General features: G+C 45.8%; 1 protein-coding gene across 1 annotated transcript; it reads left to right on the plus strand.

Moving 5' to 3' along the window:
- The first annotated feature begins 4,695 nt into the window (after nt 1-4,695).
- On the plus strand, nt 4,696-12,260 carry C8H21orf58 (chromosome 8 C21orf58 homolog). The gene is made up of 7 exons (XM_055718333.1): nt 4,696-4,767; nt 5,394-5,448; nt 7,336-7,403; nt 8,122-8,265; nt 8,718-8,832; nt 10,225-10,364; nt 12,084-12,260. The coding sequence occupies exons 1-7, from the start codon at nt 4,708-4,710 to the stop codon at nt 12,258-12,260; spliced, it is 759 nt and encodes a 252-aa protein (XP_055574308.1). The 5' UTR covers nt 4,696-4,707.
- Nucleotides 12,261-15,776: the final 3,516 nt, after the last annotated feature.

The raw sequence follows: 15,776 nt of genomic DNA on the forward strand, positions 1-15,776 counted from the left end.
AGAAACACGGACACGTTCATGTAATAAACCGCTTTGTACCAATCTCCTGGTCTCCTGTGTTATCTCTACGTAAATATTTCAGCATAGACAACAAAAGGACTGGAGCAGTGCGAGTGCTCAGTGCTCCAAAGAGAAAGCTGAGGACGCTAGGAGCCGAGCAGGGCTGGCAAGGCTTCCTCTACACTTTAGAAAAGCTGTCTGTGTCCAGAGCCAAGGTAAAGGTTAAGTTTTGAACAACCTGCAGAGCTTGCTGGGGGACTGTATGTGTTGGCTTTTCTTCACCACCAATTCTGCTCTTCTAAGGAAGAGTTGAAGTTTCAGTAAGCAAACCGTGCAGGGATGCTAGATCTGACAGCGAGGACAGGCTCCCGAGGCTAATTCTGGTCACCTCCTGCTTTGTCAGCCCTCGAGGGTTTTTTATTTGGTTTTGTGGGACGGCCGACATCCTCTCACCCCAAAACCAGGATTCTGAGTACCCCCAGTCAATGCTGAGGGCTAAAGGCTAAATTATGAGATTTTTTAGTGCAAAAGCTTGTGTAATTGGCACCATCCGAGAAGCAGAAGGAAACTGGTAAGCTCAGAACAAAGTTTCTTAAAACAAAGAAGATAATACATCATGGCATTTATAATGACAATTTTTTAAAACAGATATGTCAATTAAATTTGGTTTAAAATAAATTACTGCTTTGACTTCTTGCTCTAGCTGAAAATGTAAAATCAATAAGTCATGGGGGTTTGGGTTTAATGGATTTTGTTTTATTGGTAATTGTCTCTCTCTCTTTTTTTTTTTTTAATAATCACCTCATGCATTTTATTTGCTACTATCCCTGTCTGTTAAAACATCAGGATTTCTGGTGCTGATCTAATTAAATTTACTCATTTGGAAATATTGCAAAGGGACCTGTCTCCGGCAACACGGCAGCTAGCTGGCAGCACCAGCAACACTGTTTGCGTGCTACCCACGTTGTTCTGCTGGCAGCTGGACTCAGGTTCTGCACAGTCAGTGCAGCTTTGTGGGGAGGGAGCTGAAGCCAACCAGACAGGGTGGTGGGGCCACCACTCCTGGTTTTGCTGGGGTCAATCCTACCTGACGCAAAAGCTGTAGCTGCCATTTTGTACCTTGACTAAATTAGCAGCAGCACCAAGGCTGGAATCAAAACCTTACTGAGAACTCTGGGTGCTGCTGCAACATATCTGCAAATAAATGAGCAGCATTTGCAGAGGCTAGGGGTTTGCAATTGTCATATAGGAAGACAATAATCTTAAGTACAGTATATGATTAGTATAGTGTACTTACTCTTAAGTAAAAAGTCTTAATTATAATTTGGTCCAAACCATTTTCAGATATAACAGTAAAAACCAACATTGCATGTTGTTATATGACAGTGGTGTGAAATAATTCTTAATTATAAAATATATTTTATTCATGTGTTTAGCTTCAAATGCAGACAGGATATTTTTATGATACCTGTAACCACCAAGCAACCTAACAAGAGCTCTCAACTGTTAATTTGCCACATTACAATTGGCAGAAGCAGACAGTTGATTGAAAGGAAATTATACGTACTTCTCCACTGATGATTTGTGTGTGAGTTTCTCTTTTAATTCTTTTAATTGTCTTTTAAAAAATTAAAATATTCTTGTAAGACTGAAACAATAAGAGACCCTTCTCTGAGGAATCAGAGCATGGAAGTTTATCATCTCTGGATATTTCCAGGTGTGTCAGTTTGTTTGGTTCTTTTTATCTCATGTTTTAGAAATCATACTAATTAAAATTAAAGGCACAAAGTATCAAAAGTATCAAAATCCATCAAAAAAAGACAACCTAGAAATGTAGACCTCACCAGGTTATCTAACCCATTCTTTTATCTGAGGAGTGGTCTAATAGTCCTACAACATTCACCATGTTTGTTTTTCTATATTGTTTTAAACAACATCCGTGAAGTAAAAATAGTTGTTATCAGGCTTTCCTCTCCCTCACTAAGCCAAATGCTTCTTGCCTAGCCTTTCCAGTCAGAAAAAAAACACCCTGTTCTTGATTATATCCTTTCATTTATTTAAATATTGCTAGCCTTTCCCCTTCTCACCATTACTGCTAATGGTGAGAAAAGTCAGGTCTTCCAAGTCTTCCTCAGAACGTAAATTTTGTAAATACACCGTTATTATCTTTTTTTTTCCTGGACTTCCTTTCTCTCTTAAACCACCGTGTCTAAAATTAAACTCTGACTTCAGCTGCTAAATAGAGCAGAATAATTGGCTCCTGTGAGGTGCACATAACGCTTCTGTTAATCCTTTGCAGAATTAAATTTGTCTGGTTTTGCTCTTTCGCATCACCATGTTCATGCATGATCCCTAGTGTGTGCTTCAATGTAACGTAGATTACTTTCAGCAAGATCCACTTGTGTCCAGCTGGCGGCTTTCTGGCAAGTCATTAACGAGCAGGTTGTAAGGTGTCCCTAGAGTAGGGATGCCCCTGTCACCAGGCCATCTGTAAGTGTGGGGAAGGAAGGATCCCTTAGCAGACTTGCTGGAAAGAGTTTTTATACCTAGAACTGGACTTTCTCTAGGATACCTGTTACATCAAGCAGAAGTTTCTCTCTCTTCCTTTCCTCTACAGTCAACTCAGTTGCTTAACACTGGCACTGTATTTTTAACGGAATACTTCTTACGGGGTTCTTTTTGTCAACCTTTCTTGTAAATTTTGATTCCTATTGCAATGAAGGCTCTAGTAATTTAACTTCTAGGGGGCACTGTGTTAAACCAGTATAATACTCATCAGCAGTCGGGAAGTCTACCGCAGCACTGCTATGTCGCTTGCTGTCTGGGGAAGCCAACACAGCTTGCTTTGCTACATCACTGCCCCAGTGCTGCCCACAACCCCGGTCACCCCGTTGCAAAAGGGTTTATGAAACTAGAAAGGTACAGAGAGGAGCAACTCGGATAATAAACACGAAGGCTGTACAAACACGTACAGCCACGGTGTGATCAAAGGTGCAGCTGATGCGGCACCTTCTGGGAGCAACCGATGGCAGAGGCCTGGAGGTGGGGGTGAGAGCAGTCAGTGTGGGCTTTTGCGTTACACCCTCCCAGCTGAGTTATGAGATCAGTGGCTAAGGAGAATCTGCTATTTGAGGACAAATTGAATGGATTCCTGAATGAGAAAATGTTACCTAAATGGTTCTGCATGGATAGCAGTCATATAAATTTCATGTAACAAGTGAGAAGATTTCCAATTAACTTTTCAGGACTCTAGATTTAAAACAGCCTAAATGTAGTCCTTTTTTTTGTGTAACACTGAAATAAACAATACTTATGCGGTTTACTTGCATAACTAGGCTTATGCTTAAGTTTAAGACAACTAGGAAACTCCTTGCCAAAGGATGAAGGGATCAAATATGTTAGAACAGGAGGAGAAAAATCTATTGGGGTTTTAAAGTACAAAAATGTACACAGAGTTGTTGCTCAGGAAAACTGCTGGCAGGTGAGAGGGTTTTCTGTCCTGCCGTGTAGCCTTCACAGACGAGCCCTGCCAAGGAAAGCTGAACCCCAGCTCTAAAACAGCACAGCTATTTTTGGGAACCCCACGTCCCAGCTTCTATAACCTCTCCGGTGACTACCAGCCTGTTTATTTTTAAGGACAGATTGCGCACACATGCCGTGTGGGACACAGCTGGAGGAGGTGGTCTCTGTTGCTCCCACACAGCTCTCTACAAGCATCTGTCAGCTGTTCCAGCTGCGGTTTTGGTATGGCCGCCTAGTAAGCAAGGGGTTGCAACTTTGCTCTCCTAGGAGCAGAACCAGGCTTAAAATACGAATGAATACCTGTTACTCGGCTTCTTTCTCATGCCTTCGTGTTGATTTTACAGATGTCATTGACAAATGTTGCCCTGTTTTTTATGCTGGGAGAGTGAGACACCCTGCAGGTTGCTTGGGAGATGGTAAGCAGAAGGGTGTTATACCATAGCTTCTTTACTCTTTTACTCATCTGGAGATGAGTTCCAGCTATGCTCCTTCATTTTTTGAGTTTTTAGTTACTAGCTGGTGATGAAAACTCATACAAAGGGCTACATCAAAAGTGAGTGGGCACCTTACACTGGGATAAACGTTGCTATCAGGTATCAGCAAGATCATAACCTGACACCCAGCATTGTGCTTGTGTTAACAAATCATTAGCTTAGATTTCTTTTTTTCTTGCCCACTAATGTGCTGGGTATTTGCTTTACAAAAGGTACAGAAGCTTCTACACCTGGAGATTAGATTGTTTATATTATGGACTGACACTACAAACTTAGCAACCAGGTTACAGGCACAAAACTCTGAGCTACTCAGAAGACGCTGACAACACAGAGAGCCAAGCCTAGTGACACTGCTGGGGAAAGGCTAGCAACCACTAAGAACAGACAAATATTCACCCTGAGTTACCCTCCTGTGACCATCGCAACCTGCAGCACTAAACTGCATTGAAAGAAATGGCAGAAAAAGCTGCGTCTGAGACATTGTGGTGAACATCTGTGCTATTTTTTTTTTATCTGGGAGTGAGATTGAAGCTTTTATCTTTTCCCCTCAATTGCTCACAATCTTTTATTTTATTTTCTTATTCTTCTATGAAGATCACGGAAGGGGAAAAACGACCACTGAAAACCTATTTGCCTTTGCTTAGCTTTTTAACCAGTTTTTGCCTGCCTACTCTTCCAGGAGATTACTACAATGACAGATCCTCCAGTGGTGGATCACCTGACACGACTGAAAATCAAGCTCCTAGAAAAGGTAAGGGAATAACTCTGCAGTGGTCACCTTTGCTCTGCTTTTTGCTCTTGTGTGTTTAAGCATTAACGTTGGATTTTAAATAATTATATTACTACTGAGATTCAAAGAGGATTTGCAGCCAATTGAGAACCTCTTTCTTCGCACAAGCAGAAGAAGACCAATGTGCAGGGGTGCTACAGTCACTGTTGCTTTCTTAAATAACATTGTACACATTTATGTGGACATACGGTAAATTAAAAATAGAGCTAAGGAGACTTCACTCTTACGGGAGATGTCACCCCTTAGCTCAAAACCAGTTTGAGTTGTGACAGGCAAAGTTTAGGAGTAAATTTTGGGTAAAGAGGACCTCAGACAGTTTTAAGGCAATTCCCTGTCTTTGTTTTTGTCTATGTTCACATAAGATATGGTGCCTGGTGAAACACAGGCAGACCTTTGCTGGAAGCAGAGCCCCGATAGCTTTGTTGTGGCTCTGCACACAAACACACCCAGAGGTCTCCATTCAGCCCTGTTCCTCCACCTTCAGCACATCTGACATCCGTTACCTGTCCCTGCAAGGTAGGCTTGGAAATTGTTGTGAGCTTTGCTGCCTGACTCATAACCAGTCCTTTTTGTGGTTCTGCCAACAGAGACTAGAAAATGAAGAGAACCTAGAGAAGATGGAGTCACCTCTCCCAACTGCAAGTAAAAGAGAAGCATTTGTTCTGATTATGGACATAATACAGAAAGGGCTTAATGATGTTCTCAGGCACGAGTTCCTCACTAGGTCATACCAGATGATCACATCTCCTCCCTAAACTGAGTTGTACGCTCAGTAGCTGGGCATTTGTGTAGTCAGAACTTGCTTTGTCTTAGTGTCTGTGACAGGGACTTTGTCTGGAGGACTGGAGGGAGACTCTGAACTGGAGTCAGTGCTGCCCCAGCTCAGCCTATGTATCTACACCTGTATGCAGCCCTGGGGACTAGAAGCAGTAAAAATGCAAGTTCCAGCGAAGCTCGTGCAGTAATGTCAGTCTCTATAGTCGTCTCAGTCCTAACTAAGCTGGTGAATATTAGCGGCCTTGATGCAAGAGCAGGCTTGCTATGCTGTGCAGCTATCCACACTTTATCTTTGGGATTTCTTCTACTGTTTTTTTTCAACAAAGGGAAGGGATCCACCAGACAAGCACTGACGTAGGAATGACCTCCTGCCCAGGTGTCTTCTGCAGCCTCTCAGCCGTGGATGCAGGTTCAGCTGGAGCTAAATACTGGTGATCTTATTTGTCCTAGCTCCTGTACCTAGTACTAAGCCCCTGTTGCAGTCCAGCTGTACTCTTGGCTCTGGTGATCCTGGAAAGGAGTCATTGGGATGTCTGTGTTTCTCTGAGGGAGCCAGGCAGGAGGAACACTCCACTACAAATGCTGTTTTGCAGCTTTGAAGCTCACCAACGCAGCCTTGTGCAGACCAGAACATGGTTTCCAGTGTAAAAAAATGTGACTCAGCTTATGAAACAAATCCTTATACTGAAAGAGTTGGTCTTGATAGTTGGTTGAGTTGGTTGTGCTGATAAAAGCTGGGAAACCATTTTACCAGAAACACATACATGTGCAGTTACATCCTAACTTTGGGTTGGGCTGAGAAGTTAGGAATCCAGCGTGCTTATAAAACTTCCAAAGTTTAGACAATATAAAAGCTAGTGAACCAGCTAAAAGTTGATAAGTAACGGAGCTGAAAATAACTTGTGTCTTTACCAAACCCTGTCAAAGACTGTGGTGACATATCACATACAAGTGTGTTCCCTTCAACAACACTCCCATGGAAGGTACGCATACTACGTGCAGTGCATTCATTTCTTTGCATGGCACATGCAGTGTTTATAATTATATTATCTATGGATTAAAGGCTACCAGTAGGAGATCAGTAATATTTCTAGATTGTACTCTGGGCTCATATTCATTGAGCTGATGCACCAAGAGTTGGAAATTTTCAGTGCTGTGGCCAGAAATCATAAATCCCTTTAACAACTTAGAGTTTCAAAATACAAAGTGGTGCTTTTCAGAGCAGATGCCAGGCGTGCCTCCAATGTATCTGAAAACACTCTTTCCGATTTTCATTTCAAGCTAATTCAAAATCAGCAGCATGTGGGAAGAACCGAAAAGGAAGTTGATTCAGAACAAAAAAGAAACAGAGAAGTTGATATTCAAAACTGTGTTTGTTTTGGTACTTCACAACAAACTTTTTTTATACTTTGCATGATCATCGCCTGCATGTACAAAGCAAATGTAGAAAATTCCAGGCTGAAATGAGTTGCTAAGCCAGGAGGTTAAAAGGGGGCTTTAGAGAGCAATCTGAAAAGTTTCTCTTCAGAGAAGGCGCATTGCCTTTGTAAAGCTGCTGAACAGCTGAGTCTGCCTGTGGCATAAAGTCATTGTCTGTCCATGGATTTGACAAGAAAAGTAGCCTAAAGCCTTTTGTGGAAGAAGTCAAGCTATCTTATAACATGTTTTCCAAAATTAATCTCATAATGTAAGTGCTATAACAGCTCTGTCTCTGTGATCTTATGAGAAGATAATGGACTTCTCCTCCTCCAGGGAACAAACAGGAGGATATGCTCCAAAACGCCCTAAGGAGAAGGAAAGATCTGCTGCAGGAGCTTAGGGTAAGAGCTCTCTCTGTGGACAGAAACAACAGAAAGGGTCAGGTTATCTGTACATCCACTGCCAATGTGGATTTAGGTTTTTCCCGTCCTTTAATTTGTGGGCTGAGCAGTGTTCAGTCCTCTGCTGGTTTGGAGTTTAGAGGCTGGGCCAGTTAATCAGGGAGAGGGGCCAGAGAGCAGGATGCCTTCCCTCACTGCAGCTAACGATGCTTGCACCCGCTGCAGTTGGTTGGTGGGCTATTTGTCCTGAACTGCTGTACTATAAGCTCTCTGGGGTAGTGCCAAAATGCAAACAAGGGATTTTTAATGCCGCTGAAATAGGGACAATCGTGCCTGGTACTTACTCCTAGTTTGTGGAGGGTACCAACCATTAATAAAACATTTTCCCAGACTTTTGGCTGTTTGTTCTTCACTTCTTTTCCATTCCTTCTCCCTTGTGCTGAAAACTGTATGGCTTCAAGATATGCAGGAAGAAAAACTGTCTTTGTACTTGTGCAGGCACCGGTTGAGTGCTTCCCTTCATGCAGTGGTCGCTTGTGGTCTGCCTGTCAGACACAGCAGTGCTGGATGTGTCTGCAGCAGGGTTTTGGTGAGCGAGGCTGCGCCCTGCCCTGCCGTGGGCTCCCAGGGGCTAATCCCCATTTAGTCCAGAGAGCATAACAATACTGTCTGCCTTCCTGTCACCAGGTTTTCTTTAAGAAGATACTTGATTTTGCAGGAGCAGCGCCTTCTGGAAGAGCTTTCACAGCCCCCTGCACCAGCTGGAGGACACTGTCATAACCACCGATCTGCCTCTCCGCGTATCTACCAGATACCTTTTCCAGCTTCCCAAGCGGAGCCACCAAGGATTATCCAGCAGGCGGTAAGGATCCTCTCTCCTAGGACACACTGCTGGCGCTGTGCCAGACTGAGACAACAACCACTTGGCAGCTGTATGGAGACACTCATCCCACCAAAGATACATCTCTTGCTGTTGTATGGGACCTTTACCGCCCTAGGCAAGACTAAGGGAAATCATTTTACAAGTAAGGGACAAAATGAACAGTGTAAATGGTTTACCATAGGAATGAGGTACCGAGAGCTGTGGGAGGATTGCCCACGCTCTGGCCCGGCTGCCTAGCCAGTTTCCAATGCACATCGCTGTCTGCTCATGCAGCCCACAACCTCAACAGCTTCTCCACAAGGATCTCATGGGAGACAATGTCCAAAGCCTTACTGAAGTCCAGGCAGATGATACTCACTGCTTTTCCTTCCCAAAGATGAGGGAGCTGGCCAAAACCAACCCCAACTTCTCCATTTTCCTTTCTTTTTCAGATGCCGCCTCAGCCTGCCACCATCATCCAGCAGTTACCTCAGCCATCCCCGCTGATCACACAGATCCCCCCTGCCCAGCCTTTTGCAGCCCCCCGCTCTGGAAGCATTAAAGAAGGTAATGAACCTGTCTAGCAGCCAGCTTCCATCATCAGGCCTGGAGAGGGCAGGCAAGGTGCCATGGCAAGTGGAAGGGGGCACGGGACAGCATCCAAGCTAGTTAGCGATGTGCTTTTTCATCACGGGGCTGCTGCTGTGGGAACTGCAGTCCATAAATGGACTAGATACCATTTCTGAGAGGCTTTCAGGCAGACTTTTATCACTAAGACTGAAGAAAAAGGGACTACAAACTCAATAAAACCAGGTTAAGCTGCTGGGAAAGCTTGGGAAAGCAAAACAGCTCAGCCCATGGCACTGAGGAATATTCCAAGGTCAAACTCGTGCACATGGATGATTCCAGAATTATCAAACAGGCTTCTAAAATCTGGTTTTATTCTTTTGTTCCCTCTTAACCTGCTGCTCAATCTCCTCAGAACAAAACAGGCTTTTATTATGCCCCGTGTTTGGAAACAAAACAGAGCTGTTGAGAGTGCTGTTCCAAATATAGTGCAATACCAATGGAAAGAGTTTGTTTCTAAACATAGGTGGATGCTACTGTTAAATAATACAAGACCAAAAACCTGGGATGACTTCCCTGACTCAGCGTTCAGCCAAAGGTTTCTTCATCCCACAGAGAAATCCTCAGTTGTGAAACTGCAATATTTCTCAGCTCTTTCTTTATCTAAGCGTCTGGATTTTTGAATTGGAGTTTGTTTTCATAAACAAAATAGTCGCAATTCACACATGATTTTTCTGAAGCTGATACATGTATGCTCCTTTTGGTATGACCAGTTAAAGACAAAAAGGAAAGTTGCCTTGATGTTATTTTTCCTTCTTTTTCTCTACCTTTTCCCTCCTTCCTCTCCCCCCACCCTGAGTGAATTAGTTACACTGCAAAGGTCCTTTGTGATCAGGACCCAGAGATGATGGTAAGCAGATCTAACGTGCATGCAGCGGACTCTCAAGGTGGCACTGCAATATCGTGTAAAGTAGAGGAAACCTCTCAGATGGAAAGCAATGATCGTGAGCCAAAGCAACAGAGAGCACTGTAAGCAGTGGGTCCACGCTGGAGTAAGCAAGAGCTCTAGTGCTCAGCCCTTCTCCAGCCTGTCGGTCAACGTAGTCAGAGCTGGTTGCAGGGAAATTATCAGACAGAAGGTGCGCAACAGCATCTTTCTTGTAGGAGGGAGGAGCAACAGGAAAGCTGGTATGATTTCATTATGCATAGGCATTAATTTTGCACTGCCTGTGCAAATAATGCTAATATTCTTCACGTGTCCCTTTCAGCTGCTTTGTCTTGGCTGCAGTGACCAGTCTGTATGCTGGAGGGCATTTCTCACCCAGATGCCTCTGCTGCTTGTCTGTTGCTGATAAAGCTCTTACTTTCTTCCTTGGGTTGACCTCCTCCCAGATATGGTAGAGATGATGCTGATGCAGAACGCTCAGATGCACCAGATCATCATGCAAAACATGATGCTGAAGGCTCTGCTACCGATGGCGTTCGCACAGCCTGCTCGAACCAGCTCTCCCCTGCTCCAGCATGCACAGCAGGTAACCACACCAGTCTGAAGGGCATCCTTGCTCACACGAGGCAATGGCTGATCCCCTTGGGAGGGTGCAGGGACTGGATGAAACATGCGGAAAGGCTGGGCCATACAACATCTGTGCACATCTTTAAAACCCACTGCACCAGAAAGCACAGCCTGCCTCTTTACCACGGTAAGTGCTGTGGAAGGACCTCATGGAAGAATATCTCCTCCACAAGTGCAAAGTAGATTCATTCCAGCTCTGAAAATTATCTGGCCTGTACTGTTGAACCACTAATGAGACTACGCACGGAAGATATCTGCACTGGGCATCTGCTGCTGCAGGTCCGCTTGCTGCAAACAGCAGGGGAGTATTTGTGTTACAAATCCTGTAATCGGTAAAATTTGAGCTGGCAGTTTCAAACTTGCTAGACCTGAAGCACAGATTCTGTGATTGTACTTGGAGCCCCGCCGCTCTAGTTCCTGCCTCTCCGAAAATCAATGGCTACCGAGCTCTGAAAGGATAGATCTTAAAGGTATTTTGGTGTGTAGATCCCTATAGGGATTTTTCCAAAACGTGTCCAGTGCCTGATAAGAGGTAGGTAATTTTGAACATATCCTTAGATGCTCAATTCCTGAGCTATTTTTAACAAAGTGATATCCTTAGCATCCTTAAGTGCTTTGGAAAAATGTATTTCTGGTTTCTACTCTGTAGCATTTATTACCTAAGAAGCAAGGACAGCTGATCTTTGGGGAGGAGGCAATGTTTCAGTGTTGCAAAAACTTCCCTTGGACTTTTCCTACCCCTCCTTTTTCAGGCTAACTACATCTTGTCCCTGTACTGTAAGAAAGATTTGTTTTCTTTCGCTCAGATGTTGAGGTTCTCAGGTGCTGAGACAGTAACTCCCACACTTCTGCAGTACTTGCCCAGCTTGCTCGCACTTTTCCTACAGGCTGTTTGCAAAAGCGACAAACAGCTTAAAAGCCCCTGAGCCCCAGCTTTAGCGGAGGGGTAGGAAATGCAATCCTCCTCCACAGCCCATCCCATGGCCTGGAGGGAGCTGATGGGGTTTTGCACCTGTTGGGACCAAACGGCTGCCCTGGACAGAAAGCCTCCCACAGCAGCTGCCAGCTCTCGCTTTTCGGGGCACCGATATCCCACGGGGCCACCCGGCACACGGAGGGGCCCGCTGGCTTCCTCCGCCATGGTTTCAGGGTGGACGTGCTGTGCAAACGGCAGGCAGTGCCAGCTCTTCCCCATGTCGGAGCTGTGCCGAGCGCTGCCTCAGACGGAAGTCCTTTTCTATTTCCCTTAAACTTTGCAGTTTCTAGTTTTGAATACACTTTCCACCTTGCAGTGGGGCAGACGGTGGTGCAGGGAGAGCCAGCAGACTCATCTGCAGCTTTCTGCGGGGAAGCCCACATCTAAGGGGAGATGGCAGAGGAAGAGTGTGCATCCCCCTGGTCCCCATCTCCCTCCCCAGACCATCCTGGCACCATGCGTTTCCCTGTCATAGAGCAGTGGAATAAACTAGGTGGGGGGGTGGGGTCTGAGTGCCTCTGAATACCAGGTGAAATTTGAAATCAACCTCCTATACTGGAGCCTGCAAAACTCATCCCCATACACAGGCTGAAGGACTCCCTTTGCCAAGGGGTGGCTTAGTGGGAACCCAGCCCCTCAGCCACAGACCCTTCCCGTGGGGTCACAGATTTCACACGTGGCCCTTTCTCTCTCTCCAACAAGGATCTGCAGTTTGCTGCTCCCCTGGCTGTGAAAGCAGACAGGCCTAGACTACCTGTGGTGCACCACCATCACCACTACCCTCCCACCGGGATGCTCCCAGTGCCCCATGGGGGCTTCCCATCCACATCCATGGCACATCCCAGGACCGGCAGCACACTCCCTGCCATGGCTACGTAAGTAAACAGGCAGCCATGATGTAAACTTTTAGTCCATCCTTCCTGCGCAGGTGGGGTGGCAAGGCAGACCAGACAATCCCATGCCTTCTTGGTTCTTCACTAAGGCCAGCCCTGAATATTGCCTTTAATGCAACAATGGAATTGAGGTGGTTTAAGTGATGATCTGATACACTCAATCTTATAACTCAAGTAATTAACCCTTGCTTACTGTGTAATAAACATGAGGAGCAGGCGAAGTCTACAAATGATAGCAAGCTGTGTTCCTGCTGCACAGAGCCACCCCCCAGCGATGCTGCATGGCTCCACTCTGCCGTGGCTGGTACCCTGCGTTTGGGGTCTCCCTGTGAACCCAGCAGACACCTGCTAATTAAGGTCTGCGTGCATTTTACAGCACTAAGATTCCCAGCAGGATTTATATTCTTAAAACACTGCTGAGACATGCTAATCAGAAATTCCTGGAACAACCCACCACCACCACTCACTAAGAAAAATGATACAAAGGGAGGGGAGTACTCAGAAATAAAGCTGAGCTTTTGCGATAAGCCTGTGCTTGCAGCTGGGGTGTTTTTCCAGGAGCAGGAATGGATGGACTTGTCCCCAGGCTGCGCCCGGGTCTGCAGAGCCCTCGAGTCCTTAGCAGAGGTCAGTGGCGGGTGCCTCCAGGGGCTCACTTGCCTGTGCCTTCCTTGCGATGGCTGAGCTCGTCCCTGCCAGCTTTCTAGGTGTGAGCACATCACACTGGGACTGGTGCTGGAACTAGGCTGCTCCTGCGAATGCCAGTGGGGCAAGGTCTGAGCCCGGAGAGAGCGGTGCGAATGCCAAGTACGTCAGGAGGGGACAGGCAAGAAGGCAGGCATGGAAGCAGCAGTGTTAGAAGGTTCTTATGTGCCAAAGCTGGTAAAGAAATGCACATTGCTAGAGGGGGTGAGGTGGCATGGGACTTTGGCACAGGGACTTACTGTTGCATTGGTGAGAACGCGGCTTTTATTTCCGTGCTACGGCTCTTTCAAAGCCTTAGGGAACAGAAGGATGAGATGGAGGCAGCTGCATCCTCAGGCAATGGGGGACCTGCTGGAAGGGGTATCTATACGGCCATCTTTAACAAGGGGCTTGCATTCCTGAACAGAGTATTTACCTAATGGGATTACAAGGGATAAACATTTCTACCCATTTCACTTTTACATGGATTTGTAATCTGTACCAGCAAAGATCTTTTGGCTCCTTCCAGAATCGGTGCAATTAGCCATTTGCTGAAATCAGCAAAGGAAGATGTCACGGCTTTTAAGCTGTCTTCTTCCCCTCCTTCAGCTGCTGTCCACCATAAGCTACGAGATCCAACACACCTACACTGTCCTTTTGGCTATTACCAAACACAACAAAGCCATTTTTCTTGTTGCAGGTGGCCCACGTACTGACAGTACGTGTTCCTCTAATGTGGACCACAGCATTTCTGAGGTCAATCTGGATTTGAACAGTTCCTAAACAATCTGTCTGATTGACAGTCTGTCTGTAAAGCTGCGCATCGTTGGTTCAAGAAGTGAGCAGCAGAAAGACTGCAGATGTTCAGAATGAACGTACCATGCACTTGTAGTCTCCTCACCCCTGTTTCTGCTAGTTCAGTTGTTTCCTCACATCTTCCAAGCCCAGACCAGCCACAGGCAATTGCTGCTTTTTTGCCCATCTCTCTGCAGAATCAAGAAAACCCACCCAAAGTGTCTTGCAGGCCTGGCAGCCCAGAGCAGCCCCTGGGCAGGAGATAATCTTGACACCAGGGTTCTCTGAGCCCTCGCAAGTGAGTATGACCCAGCTCCGGGGCTGAGAGTCCCCTTCACTTCCAAACCGAGGAAATGCCCCTTGCAAAGAGGCCTTCTGCTGTCCTGGGGAGGGTGATGGAAACTAACCCGGGATGCCTGAGTGAGGGTTTAGTCACCAAACCTCATCATCTGAAGTGATCCTCAGGTATACTTGTCCTACAGTAATTACCTACCCATGGAGGTAAAGCTGAGTGGGAATGATCCAAATGCAAGTTACCCCCTGGCACTGGATTTTCCTCAAGACCAGCACTCTGCCCTACCTGCGTGAGTTGTCTTCATGCACTGTTTGGATAAATAATCCTCAGTGGAGGAGAACAGACAGAAATCTGCTCCTGCAGCCAGCGGGTTTGAACGCTGAAGTGCAACACCTACCCACAGCTAACTGCCCGCCACCTTTTCAGCCCCAGGAAGCTTCTGACTCTCAGGCTCTCCCAAATCTCACATTTACAAAGCTACCCGAGCTTTCCTTCTCAAGGAGCTACTGGAAGGCGATTTAAGCAGCCTGAATTAGGTATATGCGTTTCATGATTTCCCAACCTTTCCCTCATATAATCAGGGTTTAGACTTGATTTAAACAGAAAATAAATAAAATCCTGAAGTTGTCCCTTGGATATTGACATGTCTTTTTCTTCAGCAACAGAAACACTTTTCCTTTCCTTGTTTCTCCCACTAATTTTCAGAGGGCAGGCTTTAATCCAAGCCCATGCTATCCTGTTCTTTTTGGCTTAATTTAGGATTCCTTGGAAGGCCCACTCACAGTTTTCATCAAGCGACACTTTTTCATGCTTTCAGCAGCCTGGTTGTGTTTCATACAGAAAGACAAACAATGAATTAGTAGCACTTTCTCAATGTCTTCCAGCCTTCCCCTGTTCATAAAGTGGAGAACTTCTTTATGTTGGTTTTGCCTGGTGCGATTTGTCGGTGAACGTGATGAAGATAACCCAGGGACCTAAATTTTGTTTAGAATGGTGACCAAGAAAAAAAGATACTGTGCTGGGCATAGATAGACCCTGACAGGGAAAACTGAGTCTCGTTTGCCAAGCTATGGTCAGTAGCTAAGGAGATAGGCTTGGCAGCAAAAAGCTGATGTTATCATCTTGGAAGGAAGGAAAAACTGTTTGTCTGTGGCCCATTTATCATGCCACACAGTGCTGCTCACTAACAGGTCGGGTCGGATGCTCCCCTGCCTGCCTCTGCCTCTGGAGCAGGTGCACGGTTGGCAGCTGGGGCTGCTCCTGCAGAAAGCAGCATTGCAGACCAGCTTTAATTACACGACTGTATGCTGGGTTATCCACAGGAGCCCCTGAATTAATTGGCATACCTTAAAGTGCTGCTATCAAATTGGTGAGCCAGAGTGGTGGGATAATCTGGAAAGTCTACCAGACAAGTATGCAAAGGGTGCTGAGAGCATTTCCAAATAATAAATGTCACTGCTGGAAGCTAATGGTGTGCTGTCTGTGCTCTGAAAACAAATAATGAAAATTTATTTACTGTGTAAAACTTACCTTGCTCTTTGCCCCCTCTGCTCTGTTTTGTTTGCTCTGTGTGTGTGTGTCAGCGTGGATCAATTCACTGCCACATAGATCAGAGAAGCCCAGCAGAGGGTCTTCAGAAGCAACTCATTTGGGCACGGCACTAGGGCACTAGTAGCTTTTAATGACCCCAACCAGCTGCACCTGAGACCCCCACCCTCCCCAAGGCCA

Source organism: Falco cherrug, chromosome 8 (assembly GCF_023634085.1).
Source record: "Falco cherrug isolate bFalChe1 chromosome 8, bFalChe1.pri, whole genome shotgun sequence".
In the NCBI taxonomy this organism is placed as follows: domain Eukaryota; kingdom Metazoa; phylum Chordata; class Aves; order Falconiformes; family Falconidae; genus Falco; species Falco cherrug.

Coding starts and splice junctions, on each gene's coding strand:
- C8H21orf58 (XM_055718333.1), top strand. CDS start 4,708: ATGACAGATCCTCCAGTGGTGGATCACCTGACACGACTGAAAATCAAG. Junction 5,449..7,335: donor GTCACCTCTCCCAACTGCAA/GTAAAAGAGAAG, acceptor CTCCTCCTCCAG/GGAACAAACAGGAGGATATG. Junction 10,365..12,083: donor TGCTCCAGCATGCACAGCAG/GTAACCACACCA, acceptor CTCTCCAACAAG/GATCTGCAGTTTGCTGCTCC.